General features: G+C 35.1%; 1 protein-coding gene across 3 annotated transcripts in view; it reads left to right on the top strand.

Moving 5' to 3' along the window:
• The window catches only part of LOC141393047 (insulin gene enhancer protein isl-1-like), a 69,769-nt gene extending 47,168 nt beyond the window's left edge, over positions 1-22,601 (top strand). For 2 of the 3 annotated variants that reach the window (XM_073965990.1, XM_073965991.1), the window contains 7 exons: positions 6,547-6,736; positions 7,692-7,822; positions 8,190-8,369; positions 19,320-19,440; positions 20,976-21,138; positions 21,258-21,473; positions 21,659-22,106. In XM_073965990.1, the coding sequence (XP_073822091.1) occupies positions 6,547-6,736; positions 7,692-7,822; positions 8,190-8,369; positions 19,320-19,440; positions 20,976-21,138; positions 21,258-21,473; positions 21,659-21,859 (1,202 nt within the window). In that variant the 3' untranslated portion in view covers positions 21,860-22,106. Of the gene's footprint in view, positions 1-6,546; positions 6,737-7,691; positions 7,823-8,189; positions 8,370-19,319; positions 19,441-20,975; positions 21,139-21,257; positions 21,474-21,658 lie in introns of all 3 variants that reach the window. The other variant, XM_073965992.1, reaches the window with a different exon arrangement.
• The last annotated feature ends 2,923 nt before the right edge of the window (positions 22,602-25,524 follow it).

Below are 25,524 nucleotides of genomic sequence, written 5' to 3'. Positions count from 1 at the left end.
ACGACAGCACACCGTGATGTTCATGTACCAAATGAAACTCTACTTGTTTTGTCAAGTGAACAGACACTCCTTGACCTAAGAGTTAACAATTACATTGAGACTAAAGCGCATTGCCAACAATCCAGTATTGATATCAACAAAACGTTACAAATGTACGTACGACGGACGCTGCAACGAAATGCAACAACAGGTATGTATGGACAGATACAACTAAACTTTAGACAAGAAGACAAAACTACAACAAACACAGAAGGACCAGAAAAATAAATGCGAAAAACGACAAGAAACGCATGTAATTAGATAAAAACATTTAAGTTCGGTAAGATAGGATCAGGTTTTTCCCCAATTCAGTACTTGGCAGCATGCCTTACAGCTGATAAAAAACGAATGCAAGCCAAACCACACATAGAGCATTTATCTACTATGTATGTATGTTTATGATTTCTAGGCTATAAATAGAAGTTTTATTAAAACCCGTTTGATGAAAATCATGGCGGGGGAAAAAGGTGTTACATCAGTTGCTCAAAAGCATTCAAACGACAAAATTTCTTCACAATACTGCATTACTCTAAATTGCTTGTTTGCGTTTTGTATGTGATTTTATTCACAATAATGTGTTTTGAAAACTAAAACGATCAGCTGTACGACCTGTATTATTGATTGTGCCAGGATGTAAATGTACTCTCAAGCATTTTAAAATAAATGGCGTTTGGATAGTTATTTGGGTACGTTTATTGTCATGATTATCGCCATTTGTTTGACGGGTGTTTTCATACATTTTACATCAAATCATTCGAGATAAACCACTTTATCTTTATATATAAACGAGCCTTTGGCCCTGAATTCAAGTTTTAATTTGATGCAAACTTAGCCTAATTTTCGTACTGTGGGTTGAATTGGCATCAGAGAAAAGAGAAAACTTCAAATAATTAATTCTCACAGGACATTCATTTCTGCAAGACGTTGTTTAATCGGACTGAAAGTTAAATATGTCTATTTCTATCCTCTATGCACACATTTCACAAAAAACCTTAAATTCGAAAACCCAAATTTAATTTCTTCTGCATTAAATTGCCAACACGCTTAACACACTCTTTAAATCTCCATTATGGTTATTATGATGAAACATGCTTGCGTGGTGGGTTATGGTGAGGTGGAGGATATCAAAGGAAGAAAAATGGCAGAATATGAAAACCCAGTTGATATAACAACAAAACAAGTGCATGACTGTGATATAGTCCAAAGCAAAAGTTTACATTGCGCAGGATCTGGTTTTTTTGCATTGACGGATACTATAAACATTATGACCGACCAAAGTTGGCTAAAACATGACTTCAATTCAGGATCAACCATCTACAAAATGCCTGATATTAAATCAGGGATGAAGGGATAGAAAACTTTTATCAAAAATGTTCAAGCAAAAAGATAGAAATAAAAAAGGTCTCTCTGTGTGTCCCCGCATAAGAAAAGGCATAAATGATACAAAATGGAGATTGTGGCGTTGTGTTCCGTTTGTGTGTGCGTGTCTTCGCTTACTAAGGACCAAAAAAGGCATACTGACACACACAAGTACATACGTAAAGTAGAGCCTCCCCGAAGTATTTAAGATTGCGTACTCGGGTAAATAACAAAGGAATACGACGACCGACCTAGCAACCAACTGACAAACAAAAAAATCATCATCGGCGACCAAACAAAAAGAAAATTAAACGTGAAAGATCTTCATTATGGACAAAGAAAAGCAAAATGTAAACAAAAAAGTTACTTAACTTCTGCATCTGTAGATGGCTGAATGAATGGCTGGCTGGATGCATACAATATCTTTCAACAGCCGAACAACCATCCCATCCCCATTGTTGCTTTGTATTCCTTTTCCTCTTGCACAAGACACAGTTTCCACACACATATTGTTTAGACTTTCCTGTCTTATTAAACGTAGCCATCATGTTCTTGGGTTTAGCAAGCAATGGTGGCCCCATCAACAGAACCACAACCACCATTACCATATAAATACCATAGAGCAAGAAGAAGAATGAAAAGCAAAAAAACCAGCAACATATTTAATAGCCACGATAGAGATGGTATTTACCGGGTATTTATTTGGGTATTTACTATGTTGAATCGCCAATACAACATCTTACAAACAAATCCTGGATAGTTTAAGAATACTTTAAACAAGTGAGTACATCCAAATGGGGTCTCTGGGTCCATGTTTTGATATAGTACCCATATAACTGTACCTCCAGATTTAAGGTGTTTTTTATCTATTAGCCACATTTTACAATTATATTGGCTGTAATTTGACACAGTGAGTTCTCAATATATATAAAATATCCTTGCAAAAATTTGTAAACGTAGATCTACGTTTTCTTGTAGCCCCAATATAAGAGTACCTCGATTTCGAGTATTTACACAAGCATTGGGTAAAAACTATTAAAATACCTTAACCTAGGAATTGGGTGTAAGAAGTTGTGTTGGCGATTCAATATAGTAAATACCCAAATAAATACCCACAACTGGGTATTTACCCAATTTACCGGGTATTTACCCGTTTGGGTATTTACCCACTGCCCTGCTCTAAGCCACGACTATCAATAACTGCAGCAACAACATCATTTTCTGATCAAGAAAGACTCATTTGTCTGGAGAAAAACGTAACCTTGGGTGACTCTTCTAAACAAATCACATATGAGTCTTCTTCCGCATTAGTTTAGACCAAGCATGGTCACATTTGGCACGGCGGTGCCGATGATTTTCGGCAATTTACACGCACACGACCCGAATGCACAGAAAGAGCGTACAAAAGAGAACAAATGTTTTGATTTGTTATTGTTTTACAGCTTGCGTGAATACAAACTTACTAACACACTGTTATAAGTTGCCAATATTTTTAATACATTCATATTTTCTCCGTTCTCTTTTAAATCATTAGATGGAGTCACTTTCGAGTCTCTTTTTGATCATACATGTGAGTTAATGAGTTTTTGATTACCAAAAGGACTCTAAAATGACTCCGCAATAGGGTTATGACTTTTTTACAACCTCATATCCCTGTATCATAGCGTGAGGAGTTTCTACATAAGATTACATAAAATTTTAATTATAAAGTGATTCTATAAAAAAAGCTTCCGCACAAAAAGCTTTTAAAGTTTTCATTTTTCAGAACTTTTGACCATTTTTTGAAGTCACTATAAGCAGATATTTAACTGAAAACAAGGTATAGGGGCACACGACATAACCGAAATGACTGTTGGTTTCTCACTATTTTATCGTCGTATTATTACATATATATAATTTTATATTATATAACATTATTTCATATATCATAAAAATTAAAGTTCATTCATTCTCACTACAGGAAATCATTTTTGAGAAAAAAAATGTCAAAAAGTCATAATCCTACTCCGCAATTTGATTTTTAAAAAACAATCTTCCAAATACTGGCTGGGATAGAAGTATGAACATTTGTGTATGTATTTGCCATAAATCTTCAGTATTTGATATTATATTGCAATCTATCGATATTTCCAACATTAGATCTTCTTCTTTATTTCCAAATAACTCCTTGGGGAGCATAGGGCCTTTACAAAGTTTTTCCATGCTAATCTATCATTCGCATTATGTTTTATTTCGATCCAGCTTGTACCGCTGCTGTCTACTTCTTTCATCAGACTTTTTTCAAGTGGTTTTTGGCTGATCCTTCCTTCTGTTCCCCTGGGGATTCCAGTCTAGGGCTTGGCGGCATATCTCATCCTGTTCTTTTCGCAATGTATGTGCAATCCATTGCCACTTCCTTCTTTTTATGGTTATGGGAATTGGTTCCATATCGCATTTTGTATACAAGTTTTCGTTACTTATTACGTTTGATCACCAGATTTATAAAATGGTTCGCATCGAGTTCCAGATGTTTCCTAATTGGAAGAAAGCACTGTTTGCTTTACCAATTCGGAATTCAATGTCAGTCTGTGCGCTGTTTTCAGTTGAGATCAGATAGCAAAATTTATTTACGAACTCTATGTGTTCGTCGCCAATAACAAAGGGATTGTCGTTTGATGGTCGTATTGCTAAAGACTTTCGAAAATTTGGAAATGAAAATGGCGGAAATGTCGATGATTTGTTGACATTTTGCTGAAGTAGTCGCAGAAATATAAAGGATAAAAAACAATTGCTATTATTTAATAAAAATACATTTTACTTTTGCGAAAAATCTACGAAACCGAAAAGCTGCGAATTTTCTTTTTATTTCAATGAATTTTAGGTTAGTGGTTTTTAATCCGATAATATCGATACGCAAAACTATATATCGATATTGAATTTAAAAAAAATCGATATTATCGATAGTATCATCGATTTTTTGCCAGCTCTAATGCTTCCTAGTGCTAGCCTTTTAGTTTTAAGCTCAAAGATGTGGGAACATCGGCACCCTTTCTAACAAGGGTTTCGATAAGTTTATAATCGATAAGCGGAATAAGGCGTTAAGTGTAGTACACATTGTCAGTTTTGAATGTCGATTTTTCGCAATTATCGATAACTGTCCAACCGTCCAGCAACCACAAAATATAAAACCAGTCTAAACGGCAAAATTTGTTCACTATAACGCATTACTGTGAATTGCTTATTTACTTTTTGTATGTGATTTTATTCACGATAATGAATTTTGACAACTAGAATGATAATCAGCTGTTTTTGGTGTGGTACCTGTATTATTGTGCCGTGGGCGAAATAGAAAGTCCAGTAGGTTTCCCCCAATCTGTCAAGTTCATTGTTATTGGGAATTAATCGTATAAAGACGTAAACAGCTTAAACTATTTTCAATCAAAATTGTCCAGTTGTTGTAATTACTGTTCCACCTTATGAATTGTACTATGCATAAGACCAATGTCCATTGAACAAATAAGAAATCAAGTCAAATAAAAATGCCACTATTGCGATTGTAATCTGCCAAAATGTTTGTTTATGTTTTTATTACATCTAATTTACAAAACATTTTGACATCATTGGTATTGCTTCCGCTGCATCATGGTCAAATTAAAAGGTCCCGAACAAAAACAGTTGATTATGATTTATGCTGTCAAAATACACAAAAACTAGAAAGTTATGATCAGCTGTTTTTGGACCTGATTATTGGGCCATGAACTGTATTCATGTATGTAGTTGTTTTCGTTTTGACATCAAGAAACACAACGTTGAAAAATAAATATTGACTCTGACTTTAGACTCAATATCAAGATGCAATTATTATGTGGCCATAGTTTAGAACATAAGGTTTAATAGTATAACATCATCAGGTTTCACCTAATCTGTCAAATTCGTTTTTATTGGGAATTGATCGTAAGAAAATGCTAAACACACATTTTGACATATTGGTTCATACTGCATCTTTCGAAAACGTTACTATTACAATATTTGATGGAATTTAATCTATAATTTACTTATTTCTCAAAATTAATCAAATGTATTCAAACTTATTTGCTTAGGTGTAACTTGGTTTCTTTATTTTTGCTTGAGAACCAGTAGAAGAGGAAGAGAAGGAGAAACGTATTATCTCGTCTGCTCTGCCTTTATAAATAATTCATGATATCTGACCCTGAAAAAAACTTTTGATACCAAAGATATACCACCAAAATGAAACACAATGTGCGGCTAAGGGTATAAATGAATATGGTTACGAATTTTACGTTTCCCCAAGTTTTTTTTCTGGGTTTCTGGCGTTTTACATTAAACCAACTCTTCACTTTCAATGCTATAAAGTAAAACAATAAAAAAATCAAATTTTTCATTGCGAAAGAAAAACAAAAAAAAAAAAAAACAAAAAAATCCCAAGTGAAAAAGAAAAGTCAGCAAAACGTTTTTTACACATCACTAAATAAGTAAACAAAAAAACTGTTCTCCTATTTCTAAGAGATAGGTACCAAGATGGTGGCTCTTTAGTTATTTTGGGAATTGCGACTCCCAAGTGTGGGGTTGTAGAAAAGTTCCTTTTTGATATACATTGTTCCCATTGCCTTCCTTTTCACATTGGCCTTCTTTAATATACCTTCCCTGCCCGACCTGCTTGATTAAAGATTTCCAGCATGTACATACTTGAATCATAACAGGAGAAAAAAATGGGGAAAACTTTGTACTCACACAAAACAAAAATTGTTCTTGAACAAGAACAAGTATCTCTTTCTTTGCCATCGTCAATTGTTGTTACTAACAATTTGTTCAATGAATAACAAAAACAAAAACTTACTAAATGTTATCTTTTCCACCAACGACTGCTTCATTGCACTTTGAGTACACTTGAAACTTAATGGTCGCAGCTAAACGAAAGAAACTAAACTTGCGAAAAACTACCAGTGTAAGCAGCTGTTTTTCATTTTCTCCTACCATAAAAATATAACTGTAAAATTCAACTTTAAAATTTCGTATGTAGAAATTACTTAATTTGTTCCCTGCAAAAATTATTTTTGTACATACTTGGTTGGCAAATTAGTCTACATTTACATCAAATTAAACAAGTAGTTCGTTACTAACCACTCTTTTATTTCTTTTTCTTTCCAGAAAAACAACGGCTATCATTATGTGTGGGTTGTGGTGGCCAAATTCATGATCAATATATCCTGCGAGTAGCTCCCGATTTAGAATGGCATGCAGCGTGCCTAAAATGCCAAGAATGTCGGCAATACCTTGACGATAGATGTACGTGTTTTGTACGTGATGGAAAAACCTATTGCAAACACGATTATGTACGGTAAAAGGCCGTTTGCATTAGAGCTTTTTGCCCGGTTAACCTTCTTTATGAAGGCTTACTCAACGGACCGATTGTGCCGAGGCCTTAAGTGTTTGATCAGCTGGTTGGCGAATATTTGACTAATAGTACGCTTACATATAACTGGATTTAGTGAATCCAGTGAATTTAAATAGTCAAATCCAGTGCGTATGGGTCAAGTAACACCTCATAAAGGAGTTTAATTCGGCGAAAAGTTCTAATGTAAACATTTCGTTATTGAGTATAAAATTTGAATCTTCCCGCATGAATCATTACTGAAAGTTGTCTTCTCAGCGTACGTTTACATTTATGAAATCTAGTGGATTTCAACGGTCAATTCCGTTGCGTATTTGTCAAATGAAATCCACATAATTTCAGAAGAAGTTTTAATTGACATCTACACAATGTGTCCACTGTGAGTTGTCACATTTTTCCTCTTCAACCCATAAACTAGATCAAACAGAATACTAGGTATTTATGTAAAAACAACAAAACACAAACAACACAAGTATCGAAAATAATAAAGAAAAAGTATATCACAAAAACTAAAAAGTTTTTTATGTGAAAAGAACGACAAAAGAGATTAATTTATGCAAAAACACAAAAACAGACAAATAAACAAACATAGACTATATTTTACATGCTAATTTTTATTGAATACGAAATTGAACTTGAAAAAGTTTAAAGTAAATATTTAATTTATAAAACTAAAAGGCATTTTACATTTCACATGTTTTATAAAACATGCATCATTAAAGTTGTCAATTCCATACAAAACCTGCCAAATAAATGGCGTAAACTCCCAAAGCACCTGTTTGAGGTACAAGTGTATGTTTTTACATTTGGTCTGTTCCAGAACCTGCAAGAAGCCAGTACTGGAACAGACCACTAGATTCCTTTCAATATTTTGATTATTGATTTTATTCTTCTTTTGCAGATTATTCGGCACCAAATGTGATAAATGTGACAATTCCTTTAGGAAAAGCGATTTTGTGATGCGGGCCAAAACGAAAATCTTCCACATAGAATGTTTTCGTTGTTCAGCCTGTGCCAGACAATTACTGCCAGGTAACTTGCTTTTTATCTACATACCATTCATTATAATTAGATCTGTTCAATAACTTCGCAAAGAAAATGTACTTGAAAAAACTTTTCTCTCAATTAGCGAATTGACAAGTGTGTTATTGAACAGCATTTTGTAAAAGTTTGTACACATTTTTGCAAATTTATTGTTGTGTTTTGTAATACAATTAGTTTTGTTATAATATGTCTGTTCGATAACTTCGCAAATAGAAAGTACTTGCAAAAACTTTTTCTCTCAACACGCTCTCTTGTACTGAACAAGTTTGTTATCGAACAGCATTTTGTAAACGTTTGTACAAATTTTTGTGTTATAGCACAGGCCTAATTATTTCAATTGTTGCTCTCTTTGTAGGTGATGAATTTGCGTTAAGAGATGGTTGTATTTTATATTGTAAAGACGACCATGATGCTATTGAAAAATCCTCCCAAAGTATTTTGACCTCATCATCATTGGAAAGCAACAATAATAATAACAATCATTTAAGTCTTAGCAATAATAAAAATAATTCCAGCGGATTGGGTTCAATATCAGGTGAGTGTTTTATAGCAAATAATGTCATGAACACTACCATTTACAATTTTTATAAATACAGCTTTGACAGCATCCAACTTTCAAAAGTTTAAATCAACTGTGGAAAATGTTAAACATTCTTATATCTTTAGTTTTTAGGGAATTCTCATAATTTTAATAAAAGACAAATTAGAATTAATCAAATGAATGACAATAACTTTGTGTATTTTGACGGAATATTGTTTTGAGGACTAATAGCAAGAGATTTGCACAATAAACCGTATAGTCTTCTTCTACAATACATTTCTTGCCTAACTGTTGCACAGTGGATCCACTTGTATGGAGAAAGTGGCCAAAAATATTTCCAGTGCAAATAGCCAGCTATTACGCTGGTTACGGCTTTGTGCTGCTGCGGAGATTATTTTAAGCAGAGCTCCGAATGCTAGCTCAAATTCGCTCGACTTCCATTAGCAACTGAAACTCTTCTTGAATTCGAGCAAGTTGATGGGGGCAATTTGCCTCCTCTTCACCATCAAACAAAAACTTACCCCACCCCCAAACAAACTTAACCCTACCCACCAAAAAATTGCGCCCCAAAAAATTACGACCTCCACCCAAATTTTCACTCGCGAGTAAATTGGAGCTCTGATTTTAAGAAACCGTGAGCGTAGCATTCTTCCCCCTTTGGAGGGGGCTAGATAGCAGTTCATATTAATACTGGATAATGTTAAACCCATGATCTACATAGGAAAATTAGTCCCGAGGTGGGCACCATGACTAAAACCTTAGGTCAAATTTAACAATATGATCGAATTGGCATTACAAAATACACTAAGAAAAGATAAATCTAACTGGGAATTCACAACACATTAAAACACTATTTTTAAGTAAAGTAAGCTTTTACCTACTCTTTTAAAATTCACTATAACTTTTTTGCAATACGTATTAGTTTCGCGATATTTTAAATATATTTACAGCGGGACCGGATGAGATATTTCCGGCCTTACTCCAGAAAGAGATGGGCTAAATTGCGTCCAAACTATCTGGAATTTTCAACGCATGCTTAAAATTTGCGTATAATCCTTAAGCCTGGCAGGAGGTGAGGGTAGTATTTTTCCCCAAACCTGGGAAGACAAGTTACGCAATTCCTAAGTCTTATAGTCCGATAAGCCTAACATCCTTCCTCCTTAAAACCATGAAACGCATAGTCGATACCATGATTAAGAGCAAGATTCCAAACGATGTGCTAAGCTGCGGGCTACTTGACGTAAAAATAAGGGACAACGTTGGCCAGGGTACGCCGAACTCCATTTGTCTCTACCATAAATAGTCTATTAAGGACTTTAACCGATGAGGGATTTGACCCAGTCTACTATGCAGACGACGTTACAATACTTCTGAGAGGTAAGAATCAAAAATTGCTATGCAGAAGAGCTGAATCAGCCCTAAAACTTGCGTACAACTGGGCTAGACCAAGAGGTCTTAACGTAAACCCGGAAAAAAAAAACGGAAATATGTCTTTTCACTAGGAAAACAACTTGGACACTTTGAAGAACCGGTTTTTCTAAACAAGACAATCAGACAATCCTGGATAGGAAACTTAAATGGAAAGACCATAATCAAGAGAGAGCTAACAAAGCTTATTGATGTTGGTCAACCTGTAGAAGGACTGTAGTCTCCAAGTGGGGTCTTAATCCTAAGATGACACATACGGGTAACAACGGGAGAGTCAATGGATAACATTGTATCGGACGGTATACCTGAAACAATTGTAGCTATCTCATGCGAGGCATTAATTCCAGACACAGACTCGTGGATCGGCGGAACTCTAGCACAAATGCCGACTGGAAACTGTTGTTATACAGACGGCTCCATGCTAGTGGGGGGAACGAGACTGGGTCTTTTGATTGAAGAACCAGGTACCGAAATATCTCTTTGTCCATCAAGCGGAGATCCGAGCGATTACAGAGTGTCTGAACTGGATTAATGCCAACACGAGACCAACTACTTTAAACGTCCTCACGGACAGTAAAACTGCAATCAAAGCAATAACATCCAAGACTGTAAAATCACAGTCTTAGATTATAAAAATTCGATCAACGGCTGTTCTCAACATGGCTCGGTGCATATAACATGTGTACCGGGACATGCGGGGAATAGAGGAAATGAAAAGCAAGTTCTCTGGCAAAACAAAAAAATTGGAATGGAATTAGCAACAGTAAACTTAGAGAACGCAAAGCCACTAAACGCGTCTCGTCTAGAGTTAAAAACTTGGGCTAAAAATTTCCACTTATTCCTATGGAATAGAGAGGAAATAGGGAAAACACAAAAATGCTATGGGGAGACCCAAATGAAGAAAAACTAAAAACCTATTATTGCTAGGTAAGGCAGAGTTGAGTGGATTTGCAGGTGTCCTGTGCTTACGAGCTCATCTGCACAAGATTAATTGTGCAGACAACAGCATATGCAGGGAATGCGGAGAAGATAACGAAACATCAGATCCCAGTTTTTGGGGAACGACACAATATCGGATCTTAATCAGGTAATGGTAGACGACCTGAAATAATTACGGGATTTTGTTAAGGGCACACAGTTCCTTAAATAAAATACAGTAGAGTCCATGTGGCGATTACTAGCTCCTCTTTTCAACCTAACCTAAATATATTTACTTGCACGTAAATTGTAAGTTGTAGTCACTACAAAAATATTAGTCAAATGTTCAGACTTTTTTAGCTTTTCTTAAGAAGAGAGCGTTCGAATGAAACAAAAACTAATAAAAAGGTCCATGTCATGGCTGTCGGATTTCGACTATTTTTCAAAAAGTAAATGCGAAAAATCTTAGAAATATTTGTGTAAAATTACAGAGAAAACAAGCCACAGTTTTGTATAGTCTATAGGTAAAATTGATAACCAAACAACAAACATTCGATAATAGACTTGTTGCCATGAAGTGACATATTGCTGCATATGTCAGCAAATGAAATACCACATCAAACACAATACCCCACAAAATGACAACGACGGGAAGGTGTTTGTCCAAAAAACATGCCCTAGACTAAATGGCAAAAAAGTCAACAACAATGTAGGAATTTTTCGTTTAAAATTTTTGAACCATAAACAACCGATGTCATTTGTTTTATATTGACATATGCGAATTTTTCACAAATGTTTACCGAGTTTTTTCCATATTAGGCAACCTCCTACTATCTATTTTGTTAATTTAAAAAAAGAACATGAGAATGGGGGGGAGGAGGGGGGTTATTTGTTGAAATTTATCTCTGTGTAGAAGAATCAATGTTCGTTTAAAACTCCTCACGTGATAATGTGCGCAGCCGTAAAAGATCTTCAAAATAAAAGACAAAAGAGTACAAAGCAAATGTTTGATTGTGATTCCATGCGTTTAGCGTTTTGTTGTTGTTAAACACCATAAAACAATGGCACAACAACTTCTTAGAAACTATTCTTATAAAAAAAGAGAAATACAAAGCGTGATCCACATCACACTTGCGAAAACATATAAACGATACAGCGGCGACGATTTAATGCGTACATTGATCATAATCGTTCAATTGGATCAAGTCAACAATTTTTTTATTTTACCATTAATAAACACACTTATATTCTGTGATTCAGTGAATACTTGCAGGTTGAAAAAAGTTAAAGTTAAAAAAGTGTGTTCTGATGATTGGTATCGAGAAAAAGAAGATACAAGATTACAATCATCAAGTTATATGTCAGACACTGAAAGTTTAATTTGGATTTAAAATGCGTTGAATAGGTAAGAGGTTCCTTCGACCTTCTTTGACACGTTCGCGGACACCCAATTTTTTCAGAAGTTAGTTTTTTTGTATTTATTAAATAATTATTAGTCCTATTACAATTTTTTATTTATTATATTATGGATATTGATGAAATTAATAGTACTATGTACTTTAATCGCAAAAACGTACGATTCTATAGAAGTAAATGACAAAAAATTGACTTTGCAAATGAATGCTATAGCATTCACGTCCGCGAACGTGCTAATGTATCAGTTGCTTCTTTTACTGATCGACCCATGATGTCTATATCGTCAGCATAAGCAAGTAACATATTGCAATTGGTATAAATTGTGCCATTTCTTTTGACGTTTGCATCTCATATAACTTTTTCCAGCAGGATGTTGAAGAGATCACACGAAAGGCTGTCTCCTTATCTGAAACCTCTTTTGGTTCGGAGAGGTTCTTTCCTCTTTTAACAGAATACCGAGTAGTAGTTCAAATCATCTTACAAGGCCGAATGAGCATTGCAGGGATACACAATTTCAAACATGGTTTTTTTGAACGTAGTGGGCTGTCGAAGTCTGATCTCTAATCGACAAAAAGGTGGTAGGTGTCAATCTTCATCTCGTTGCCAGGTCTAAAGCCGCATTGGTATGGCTAAATTATTCCGTTGAGCATAGCATTTAGTCCTTCGCACAACATCCCTGACACTATCTTGTAAGCAATAGGGAAAAGACATATGGTCCTATAGTTAGAGCATACAGTCTTATCTCCTTTCTTGTGGACGGGCCACAGGATGCTCAGGTTCCAACCGTCGGGTACGGGTTCTTCCTGCCAGATGGTGGTAACCGGCGGCTCCCGCTGCCCTGTTATTCTTCAGTCGGTTTTTTGCTGTCTTTACCTCATCTTGGCCGGGCGGTATGCTTTCAATACCATCTTCAGCAATTGGATCTATGGTATCTTCATCGTCTTCGTTACTATTGGATACCAACAGTTTTAAAAAAATGTTTTTTCCATATCCTAAGCACACTATCTGTATATTCTTTCCAATTACCTTTGTTGGTCTCTACGAGGGCAGTTCGGAAACCTCTTAGCCTAGCACAAAAAGCGCGGTATAAACAGAAAAAAGTTAAGTGTTTTGGAAACTTCCATCTCTGTTATGAACACATGTTAAATTTTGTTTCGATCTGGCAACTCCTTCATATAGAAACAGGTGTTCAAAAAGACGCATCCGCAATTTTTTTACAATGGAAAAATTTGAAATGCGTGCTGTCATTAAATATTTACATAAAAAAGGTTTATCGGGACAAGAAATTCATAATGATATGGTGAATGTGTTAGGTGAAAGTGCTCCTTCATATGCAACAGTAAAAAATTGGGTTGCTGAATTTAAACGTGGTCGTACAAGCATTGAAGATGAACGTAGTGGACGTCCAAAAACAGCAACAACAACAGAAATTGTAGCCCAAGTGCATGATATGGTATTAAATGATCGACGAATAAAAGTGCGTGAAATTGCTAATATCATGGGCATCTCAAATGATCGAGTCCATTTAATTTTGCATGGAGAACTACAGATGAAAAAGCTTTCTGCAAGATGGGTGCCGCATTTGTTAACAGTCGATCAAAAACGCATAAGAATGAACATTTCTCAAGCTTGTTTGGATCGTTTTAAGCGAAATAAAATGGATTTTAAGCGTCGTTACATAACTGCTGATGAGACATAGATCCACCACTATACTCCAGAAACAAAAGAACAATCCAAACAATGGACTGAAGCTGGAGGAAGTGCCCCAAAGAAGGCAAAAACAATTAAATCGGCTGGTAAGGTTATGGCAACGGCTTTTTGGGACTTCAAAGGTATTTTATTGATTGACTATCTGCAAAAGGGTAAAACAATAAATTCAGAGTACTATTGCAACCTTTTGGATCAAGTAAAGGTACAAATTCGAGAAAAACGTCCTGGCTTACAACACAAAAAAATAATTTTTCATCAAGACAACGCACCAGCGCACAAGAGTGTTTTAACAATGGCTAAAATCAATGAATTAAAGTACGAGTTGCTTGACCACCCACCTTATTCTCCTGATTTAGCTCCCAGTGACCTTTACTTGTTCCCAAATCTAAAAAAATCCTTGCTGGCAAGCGTTTTACCTCAAATGAAGATGCAATTACAGTTGTAAACCACTATTTTGAAGACCTTGAGGAAAACTATTGTAATCAAGGGATAGAATTGCTAGAAAAGCGTTGGACTAAGTGTATTGAAGTTTCAGGAGATTATATTGAAAAATAAAAATATTTTTGGAAAACTAACTATTCTTTTTCATTGATAGGCTAAGAAGTTTCCGAACCACCCTCGTACAGAAGGATGCGCCTGAACCAAAGCCATCAGTTTGATGTTTTACTCAGTGGTAGTATTTTCGGACTTCACTATGGCTCCTGTACATTTCGATTTTTCACACTCCCCATTCCTCTCTTTTTCCTTTGGAAAAGACGTTTCTGTTCTCTCCTTTTCTATCGAAACCCTTCGCGTGCACTATGCGTTGCTAGTAATTGTAGAGTAGCCCTGAATGCCGCATTTTTCTCTTCGGGTTCTTGGTGGGTTTTTTGGTGGAGATATCTGGTATTCAATATGGATTTTGGGGCTGTTTGCATGGATTGGGCAATACTTTGCCATTGTGCTGATACGTTTTCGTGACGAGAAGTGCTTTGATTAAGCAATTGGGCTAGTGCAGATTAGCATCCAACTCGCTCGATGAATGTTTTCCATATATCACAACGTGATCAATTTGATTTCTTATTTTCTGGTCCGGAGACAGCCAGATGCCATTATGAATGTCGAGATGGTTAAATCTGGTACTGTTAACTACAATGTTTTTTGGCGCTGCGAAGTCTATCAGCCTCATACCATTGTCAAATGTTTCACTGTATAGACTGAATTTCCCGACTGTTTCCTTCCCAATTTTGGCATTAAAATCGCCTAGAATGATTTTAATGTCATGGATAGGGCAACGGCCATATGTTTTTTCTAAGCGCTCGCAAAATACATCTTTGGTCTGTTCGTCCTTGTCTTCAGTGGGAGCAGGAGCGTAAATAAAGCTGTTGTTGAAAAATGTAGCTCTTATCCAAATTGTAGCAAGTCATTCATTCACTGGGATTTAGCTGGAGACTAGATATTTTAACCTCCGACCAACTACAGATCCGCAACCAAACTCATGCAGCTATTATACAGTACGATAACGCTATTTGTTCACAGAAAACAATATTTCAGGAATTTTTACATATTTTCGTTCGTGATGTAGTAGATACATGTGCAGTTTCTTATATCCACCTTAAAGCCACTATTTTTTCAAAACTATGTAAGATTTTCATCACTTTCCTATTTTTCCCTATATTTCCTCTCTTATTAGTTTTGTTTAGTTCTCGTTTTCTTTTGAATGGTCTTATTGTCTCACTATCACATTGACACTGTAACAAGAAACCACAACGCAACCCCCACCATCGCACATTGGTCGTAAATGTGAATTCTTTGCCCAAAAGTAAATTTTTTAACATTCTTCTTTTGAGTTTTTTTTCTTCGCAATATTGAAGTAAACACTCCAAAACAACAAAAATAAAGATTGTTTATTCCAAATTTGCATTTACCGTTAGACGAGAAGGAGCCAAAGTAGAGGTTTGTTTACTGTGTTATTAATAGAGTTGAGTGAGCAGTATTTTGTATTGTTGGAACTCAAATATGGAGAAGAAAGACGAATGTAACTAGATTGATTTTCCAAAAAGAACAGAAGAAAAATTCGGTCTAAGAACAAAGTTATCAACATATTTCTGGAACACTGTTAAATTCTTACATTTTGTTTCAATGGTAAAATTGTTCTGGGCCGAAATAATTTTGATCACTAGTGGTCGATGTTAGAAAAAAATCAAAATTACTTTGATGTGTATATTTTAATAAAAAAATCATTTCACGGTGCGATTCGTTGCGATAAATGAAAATATTTCATATTCGGCTGGTACAAATTTAATTCCAAGAAACACAATTTTGAACCGATTTCCCTGAAAACCCAGTATTTTTATTTAATTAATTCTCTTTCGAGTTGAGCTGTTAGACCTTAGATATACATCGATTTAGCTGTAATTTTGCATTTTGATTTCTTAGAAGATATGAACCCTTTGCACCAAAAATTATAAACATAGGTCGAAGTTTTAGTTTAGACCCCATACAATGGAATCACTATATTTTAACGGGTTTTTGGAAATTCAGGGTGACAGTAATTTAAAGTAAAACTAAATATCAATAAAAAGGGACGTACATATAGTTTTGGCCAGAAAAATTGGATTTCAAACCAGTGTGCATCGTCTCACTATCCCATTGAGACTTTATCAACAAACCACACACACACAACAACTACCGCTGTCGCAACAATTGTTGTTAGTTAACTGACAAACCAACAGACCAAACAACTACTGTTCGTTTGGTGTCGAAAAAAAAAACAAAGTTCGTATAGTCAAGTAGTTCGCATCTACAATTTTGTAATTTCTTTAATATAAAGGCAAACATGTACAGTCAGGGACAAAAGTTTACATACACCCCATAAATCTCGGGTTTTAGGACAAGTAATGACTTTTACGAAATTCCAAGTATGCAGTTTTATTTCTTCTCACTAATAAACAATATTTGAAACAACAAAAGTATAATCCATAATACAAATAACGGTAAATTTAAATTTTACAAAAACCAAAAAATGGTGGGGACAAAAGTTTACATACACCCCAAGGAAATTGTGTATTACTGTAGAATTTATGGAATTAGCGACAAATTTTATACATTTTATTGTTTCAGGGAACGTCTCGGGGTGTTCAAGATATATTTTAGAGAAACAAAAATAATTTTTGGGGCTTAAATGCCGTTATTTAAGGTCAGAATTCTTGTATTCCTCATCAATGCTGACCCTTGCTTAATTCTTTGCGTTTTAAGGTATTGTACTTTATAAAAAGCATAAAATTAGTGTCAGATGGCAAATTTTGAGACTCTAGAAAGATTTGAAGTTGTTCTTGCTCATAATATACCTTCCTGGACGTCGATAAGGCACGTTTTCCCTGAGATTTCGCTGGAAGTTAATAGATTCCGCCGAATTCATTGCGCAAATCGCATACCGAATGCCTTGAATTGCCTTGTAATATGGTCTGATGCAATCCTTGGACATCAGTTGAACCAGAAATGTGAAATATTCTGTTACAAACCTGCTCCCAAAGCTTCCATAGCATCAAAATATAAACACTACCAAAAAAGCATGAAATTTGTACCTTGAACAATGTCGTTTATGTATTATGATAATTACCGTCACTATAGGGGCGAAAAGTTTCGGATAATTGTACATTTCAGAGTCAATTGATGTCTAAGGATTGTATCAGACCATATTACAAGGCACTTCAAAGCCTTCTGGATGTAATTTGCGCAAAGAATTCTTCAGAATCTATTAACTTCAAGCTAAATCTGAGAAAAAACGTGCATTATCGACTTCCAGGAAGGTATATTTTGAACAGAAACAATTTCAAAGCTTTCTAGGGTCTCAAGATTTGCCATCTGACACTAATTTTATACTTTTTATAAAGTACAATACCTTAAAACGCAAGGAATTAAGCAAGGGTCAGCTTTGATGAGGAATACAACAATTCTGACCTTAAATAACGACATTTAACCCCCAAAAATTATTTTTGTTTCTCTAAAATATATCTTGGACACTCAGAGTCGTTCGCTGAAACAATAAAATGTAGAAATTTTGCCGCTAATTCCATAAATTCTACGGCAATACACAATTTCCTTGGGGTGTATGTAAACTTTTGTCCCCACCATTTTTTGGTTTTTGTAAAATTTACCGTTACTTGTATTATGGATTATACTTTTGTTGTTTCAAATATTGTTTATTAGTGAGAAGAAATAAAACTGCATACTTGGAATTTCGTAAAAATCATCACTTGTCCTAAAACCTGAGATTTATGGGGTGTTTGTAAACTTTTGTCCCTGACTGTATGTATATATGGTTCATATCGTTCTGCTATGATCACAACACGATAACAACTACAGAGAAAAACCATAAGTAGAAACAGTAAATTATACATAAAAGCATTAATAAATAAAAAGCAACAAAATTTGTCTCCGATTTTGGTTGGTGGTGGTGTGTGGTGGTTTTTAGTCAATAAAAACAAAACAAAAACTCGCCGAAATTGTTGTATTTATTCTCTCAGAAAAACCAGTATTTTTTTGCTTTATGAAAGGCGTTCTTGGAATGCAGAAATTTGATTCTTGGCTAGACTATATGAACACTATTCCTGAAATACAGTAATCTTTTCTGTGTTGTTGTGACGCCTTTCCCAATGCATTGTATTTCCTGTATGACAGTAATATCGGCTTTGTAATTCGCAAGTACATCGACTAGTGCATGTAAAGAGTCCTCTATTAAGAGCTTAAACATTCCAGGTGCAGATTTGCTGATCATGGTCCTTAAACGTTTGAGGGGGTCAACTTTAGAGGCGATTGTTTTTTCGTAGTATATTCCTTTTTGGAGGGATGGGTTACTGCCCAACGGCCAACCGAAGTTTTTAACCTTTTTTGTGTGCGAACGCGCGGAACATTTTACCTAACTACTTTTAAGAGATGTTAAAGGCAACTCCCCAGGTGACACCACGGGGAGGTCAGTGTCCTGGGCTTTGTCATGTTAAAACCTGTTATCCCCATTTATTTTCCCAGATAAATCAGATTCACCTCCTATTCATAATCATAATCAAGTAAATGTAAACTTGATTTAATATCCCAATTTGAAGAGAACAAAAATCCCTAGCATTTAAACTTGTACCAAAACAATTGATCTTTTACGATCATATTCACAAAATGGAATTTACTTTGGTGTTCTTCTCTTCTTCGGTTGTTGCCAGACATTTATTGCGAATTCGTTCCTTGTTGACGCCTTAGTATTGGAGGAAAAACAATCAATTTATCAACATGTGTAGATATAAGTAGAGAATTTCGTATTGTTAGACTATTTTTAAAGCTATCACATTTTTTGGCAAATACAATGTACAAAAAAAATTTTAATTTTAGATTTTGATTGATTTACCCTTGAATATTATGTTTTTGTTGTTCTGTTGGAATTGCAATAAATTGTATTCATTAAAAAGCCATTAAAATTTAGATTTTTTTATTTTTTTGTAGACTCTGTGAGGGAATCTGGCTCACAAAAAACTATTAGGGATAAAAGGCCTTCTGGACCATCGGATGAAAAACCAACGAGAGGAAGAACCGTGCTCAATGAAAAGCAGTTACATACATTAAGGTAAGTTGGCAGTATATTTTATCCACACAAGAGTTTTTACAAATTGAGTGGCTCTTCTATGACCGGTGCAAAGCAAGCAATGGATATAAGAAAATTCCGTATAAAAGAAAGATATTTTAACGGAAGATACATATAACTTAAATGGCGTAGGGGATGAAAGATACCAAGCAAGGGTCCTGACCGGCTTTAACGTGACAAGCCCAAGATTTATCTTGGTCTCTCTCTCATCTCAAGTGGACACTGACCTCTCCGTGGTTTCACCTGGGGAACTGCCTAACATGTAGCGCGCGTTCACTCACAAGAACGACAAACCCTTGGGTTTGGACGTCGGGTTAGTAACCCTCCCCTAAAAAAGTATCCTACTATGAAAAAAGGAAGGTAAAGAAAAACAAACCCCTCTAAAATTGACGACCCCCGCAAACATTTTATGGAATATGATCTTCGAATCTGCACTGTTCGGAATCTTTATAGAGAAGGTGCAGTTTACGCACTGGCGGATGTACTTGCAAAGTACAAAACCGATATTACTGCCATACAGGAAATACGATGGATTAGGAAAGGCGTTACAACAACACCTAACGGTGAAGCTCTGCATTTTAGCTCTCATGATATAAAACACGAATTTGGTTGCCGATTTATAGTTAATCGGAAGTTAAAAATTTTAAATTTTTCAATATCAGTCTTATTTGCGTCCATGTCCCCACCGAAACCAAGGACGAGCAGACCAAGGATATATTTTACGAGCGCTTGGAAAAACATTTGACCGTTGTCCTGCCCATGACATGAAAATTATGATCACGTTGTAGTAGATGGAAGAGATTTATCGAGCCTGCTGTACGTACGTTCGTTCTGAAAAACAAACATAGGCTCAGATCACCACCTTATTGCAGCAAAATTACGTACCTGATTTAACGCGCCAAATAAAGTATGAACAGACACAGCACAGAAGTAGAACATCGATATAGCAGAAAGAGAATCTGCTAAAGTCAGTCTGGCAGTAAACGTCGATAAAACCAAAAATTGGACGTGTAATACCACAGATCTCGCACCAACTGTGAAATTTTGAGGTAGTAAAAGACTTCGTCTACAACAAACAACATAAGTTGTGAAATAAGAAAAAGAATAGTGTTGGCCAACAGGTGCTACTTTGGACTAGTTTTTTATTGTTATTTATTGTATCGCTACATAGCCTTTATCTTAAAGCTGGCAAACTATCGATAGTCCAACTATCGTTTCGATTGCTGTCGTAAAACAAAGGATACGTCGGCAACCAAAACAATTTATTTGGATTATCTGTCTCAAATTGTAGTAGAAAGTAGAGCTGGCAAACTATCGATAGTCGGACTATCGTTTTCATCACTGTCGTAAGGTTTTGTTTATATCGGACTCAAAACCAATTTTGTTTTGTTTTGAGTCCGATATAAACAAAACCTTACGACAGTGATGAAAACGATAGTCCGACTATCGATAGTTTGCCAGCTCTACTTTATCTGTATCTATTAACAAATTTTTATTTACTTTTTTTCTCTATATAGTACCTTCTATAATGCTAATCCACGACCTGATGCGCTCATGAAAGAACAATTGGTAGAAATGACTAGATTATCATCACGCGTTATACGTGTGTGGTTTCAAAATAAACGCTGTAAGGATAATAAGAAAACGATACAAATGAAATTACAAAAGCAACAAGAAAATGTAAGAATTGTTAATTTAATTAACGCATGGTATTAGCATTTACCTTCTTGATTTCTGCAACAACAACATTACTTATTCATTTTAATAATTAAGAAAATTTTACTTTATTGTTCTTTTAGGAGGGTCTTAAACTGAGCTATGGTGCTATGCAGGGTATACATATGATTGCAAGTTCACCTGTCCAAAACGATTCACCACTTAACATGACGGGTATCGATGTCCAGACATATCAACCACCATGGAAAGTCTTGTCTGATTTTGCACTAAATGCCGATTTGGATAGTAATGGTGCCATAAATACCCACACACCAGCATTTCAACAACTAGTGAATCAGGTAAGATTGCATGAATATATTTTAATGTCCTAATAAAATCACCTGATTAAAATTAAGCTAACATTTCAAACAGCTGATTGTAATCGATTACATTGCATGCCTATATTAGTAAAAAGAAAAACTTTTTTCCATTATTACTAAAGTCTCAGTTTCTAACGGCTGTTTTTTTGTTGTTTATTTTACAGATGCAAGGTTACGACCTAAATGGTGTGCCACCATTGCTACCTCTTCCACAGGGACCACGTCCCCAAATACCGGGTCAACAAATGAACGGTCCACACGGAGTCAGTATGGATTCAGAAATTACCTCACATCATCATACGGACAGTACAGAATCCTATGTCAGCTATTTGGAGAACGATGACAGCGTGCCTGGAAGTCCCTAGATAAACGAAGGCAATAAACAACAGTGCAGCAGGGCTATCTATTGTTTACTTTTACTTTTTTAGACACCATTCATACCGACATATATACATTAGTTGTGTCTTTTTACTTTTTCAGTAATAATTATTCAGTAACTTATTTTCAGAGAGTAACAGATATTTTACTCTTTGATACGAAAATAGAGAAAAAAGTAAAAAGACAGCATTTGGTAAACTTTAGCAAAATAGCAGCTGATAATCAAAACAAAAACATTGGCGCCAATGCAGGAAAGAAAAACTAACTCCAAAGTTCTTCAATTTTAAGCAAAATAAATAAAAAAATTAATATATTTATAAAATAATCAATAAATATAGCTGAATTGTAATATTTACAGTATTTTTCCACAAAAATAAGATAAACATTGAGCAGCTGACCATTAGCAGATGATTAAAAGACAACTGATCGAACTTGCTAAATGTTACTGGGAAAAATTCTTTAAGTAACTCTTAGCAAATTCTCAGCAAACAACTGTCAAAATTGTTCTCTCACTTCCCTCTCTTTTACTAAATTTTTGTGTAAAAAGACAGCATTTAGTAACATTTCGTAATAATTATTACATATTATCAGGTAAAAAGACACACCTATTATTTATAAAAAATCGCAAAATGTATATGTTATAGAATTATGTAAAAACAAATCACAACAAAAGAATAATTAGATAATTGTTTGATATTTAAAGCAGAAATAAACTAGAAATTATAATATTATATCAAAATCGTATTTTTATCTTTTCCTATGCACCGAAGGTAAGGAACAGAATAATCACGAATGAAAATTCTGTGGGGAATTTCTCTCTTTTTCTATTTCTGCTATCAAGAACAAAAAATTCAAACGGAAAACATTCCGAGGGAGAAAAAGCAGGTGTCAAGAACCCTCTCTTTTCACTGAAGCATAGAAAAAACCAGTAGGAAAAGACCAAAGTCGGGCGGGGCCGACTATGTAATACCGTACATCAGTCGAAATATGTAAAAATGGAATAATTATTATACATCCCAATACGCAAATGCTTAGCTTAATGATGAAAGTACTTAGTGGTGTAGGGTATAAAAAGTATATAAAAACTGCAGAGTGCCTAAAATCTAGCGGTACTTGAATATGGAAGCTATACCAAAATTCGGGGCTATATCAAAACGTGGACATATGTATGTATATATTGGAGCCATATTTGGGGAAAATCGTTAAAATACCTAAAATCGGGAGGTACCGTTATATGGGGGCTACAAAAAAACATGGACCTATCTTAACAATTTTAAGTGGCGAAATTTTGTGGCCACTGGGAACCACATATGTAAAATTTCAGCTAGTTCAAGCAAAAAATGTGGCTAGATCCCTAAAATACCTTAAATCGGGAGGTATCGTTATATGGGGACTATACCGAACCGTGGACCTATCTTGACAATTTTTAGTGGAGCAATTTCGCGGCCATTGAGAACCTCAAATGTAAAATTTCAGCTAGTTTGGGCAAAAAATGTGGCTAAGATCCATAAAATACCTTAAATCGGGAGGTATCGTTTTATGGGGACTATACCGAACCGTGGACCTATCTTGACAATTTTTAGTGGAGCAATTTCGCGGCCATTGGGAACCTCAAATGTAAAATTGCAGCTGGTTTGGGCAACAAATGCGGCTAAGATCCTTAAAATACCTTAAATCGGGAGGTACCGTTATATGGGGGCTATACCAGAACTTGGACCGATATAGCCCATCTTCGAACTTGATCTTCAGACGGCTAAAAAAATGGTATTCCCCAATTTTCAGCGAAATCGGTCAACAAATGCGAACTGTATGTTGCGAACGGACGGACGGACGGACGGACATGCATAAATCGACTCAGAAAGTGATTCTATGTATATCCCTAGAAGGAACTATGGGTCTATCTCGCTTCCTTTTGTATGTTACATACAAATGCACTAACACATAATACCCCTTACCACATAGTGGTGTAGGGTATAACAATGTATAGACGACGGAATGCTCTCAACGAGTATGTTCGAATTGTGTGTGGTGACCAAGAAGCTCAATATAAAATGCCAAAAAAATACAAGTTAGTTTTTGATTGGAACTATATTCCCAGATAAAAATATCCAAGAAAACGTTTTCATTTTTCCCAAAAGTCGTCTTCGAACTTTTTTGAATTTTCGGGTTTGAGTGATTTGACTGCGGAAAAATTGAGTAATCCTTAGTATATATCTTCATTAGTAGACATCGGATTTTTGCATGTTTTTTATTTCTCATCCGATTGGACTCAAATTTTGGATCTAGGCGTTTTGAGGGTCAATTTTTCGATATTTGGGGTCATATCAAAAATATGCAAAAAATATGCAAAAAATATGCAAAAAATATGCAAAATATATGCAAAAAATATGCCAAAAAATATGCAAAATATGCAAAAATATGCAAAATATGCAAAAAATATGCAAAATATGCAAAAAATATGCAAAATATGCAAAAAATATGCAAAATATGCAAAAAATATGCAGAATATGCAAAAAATATGCAAAATATGCAAACAGTTTTTGGTCGAAAATCGTCAAAAAAGTCGTAAAATTTACAATTAAAGTTGGAAAAAATCATCAAAAAAACTTTAAAGTGTCCTAAATTAAGACTGTTGGCCATTTAACGTCGATTTTTTAGCAGATTATTGTGTTATTGATACCTCTTACGACGGTGTGGTGTAGGGTATATGCTATTGTAATACTATTTTTATTGTTAAACTATGGAAAAATATAAAATTTGATACAATATCAATCATTTTTTTATAAATTTAATATTTTCTTTGTCTTAGTTTGTAGGTTTAGGCTGGTTTTAACTCAAAGGGAAGAAATCGATGTCGGATTTTTTAGGCGGGGGTGCCGCCTAAACTGTTTATTTAGATTGGATTTTATATAGATTTAAGATTAAGATTGCCAATTGAGCATCATTGGAATAAGTTAACACGTCCTACTGGAGCCTCGAAGTTATGAAAATCTCGTCTCTCTCGGCGACCCATATACATATGTGGAACACTTAAAGCTATTTGCCCGTATTATGCATTAAATTAAAGGTCATTCTGTTTATTTTATATTCAAAAACAAAATGCGTAAGTATTACTGAATTCGAGATAGAAAGCCAGTGTCCCGATTAACATGACTACGTACGCCTTAGGGTGAAAATGGAGCCTATCTGGGCATAGCCGACTACTTGGAGAACGCATTGTTTTAGTTGTTCGTCCTTTGTAATTAATTGGTTGTAATCTGTGGTGAGCTCGACTCGGAGTTAATGTGACTTTTTTATGAATTTCGAGCAGTTGTTCTTTTGTAAGTTTGGGTCGAATATTTCCGGAGAAGTTTCCATCTTCGCTTTGTTAAGATTTTTGTCGCCATTTGACTCTTTATGGTGTTTTGCAATTGTCCAATCAAACAATGCCAAGCCAACAAGTTCAGGACTAAGATACCACAGGTGATTTATCATTTTTTATTTCCTTTTTCTGTCTATGTTTTCGTATTTCAATAGATTTTCAATGAGGTCTAGGTCTTCTTTTGATGCTAAAACGCTTCGTAGAATCTGAAGAACCATCTGTCCCGAAAATAATCAAGCGCAGCTTCAACGAAAACTCCTAACCATGAAATTGTCATTGCTGTTGGATCCC

This window comes from Musca autumnalis, unplaced genomic scaffold (genome assembly GCF_047663935.1).
Source record: "Musca autumnalis isolate F117 unplaced genomic scaffold, ASM4766393v1 scaffold_2, whole genome shotgun sequence".
NCBI lineage: Eukaryota > Metazoa > Arthropoda > Insecta > Diptera > Muscidae > Musca > Musca autumnalis.
The sequence above is the reverse complement of the archived record's forward strand: the minus strand, read 5'-3'. Positions and strand labels throughout refer to the sequence as shown.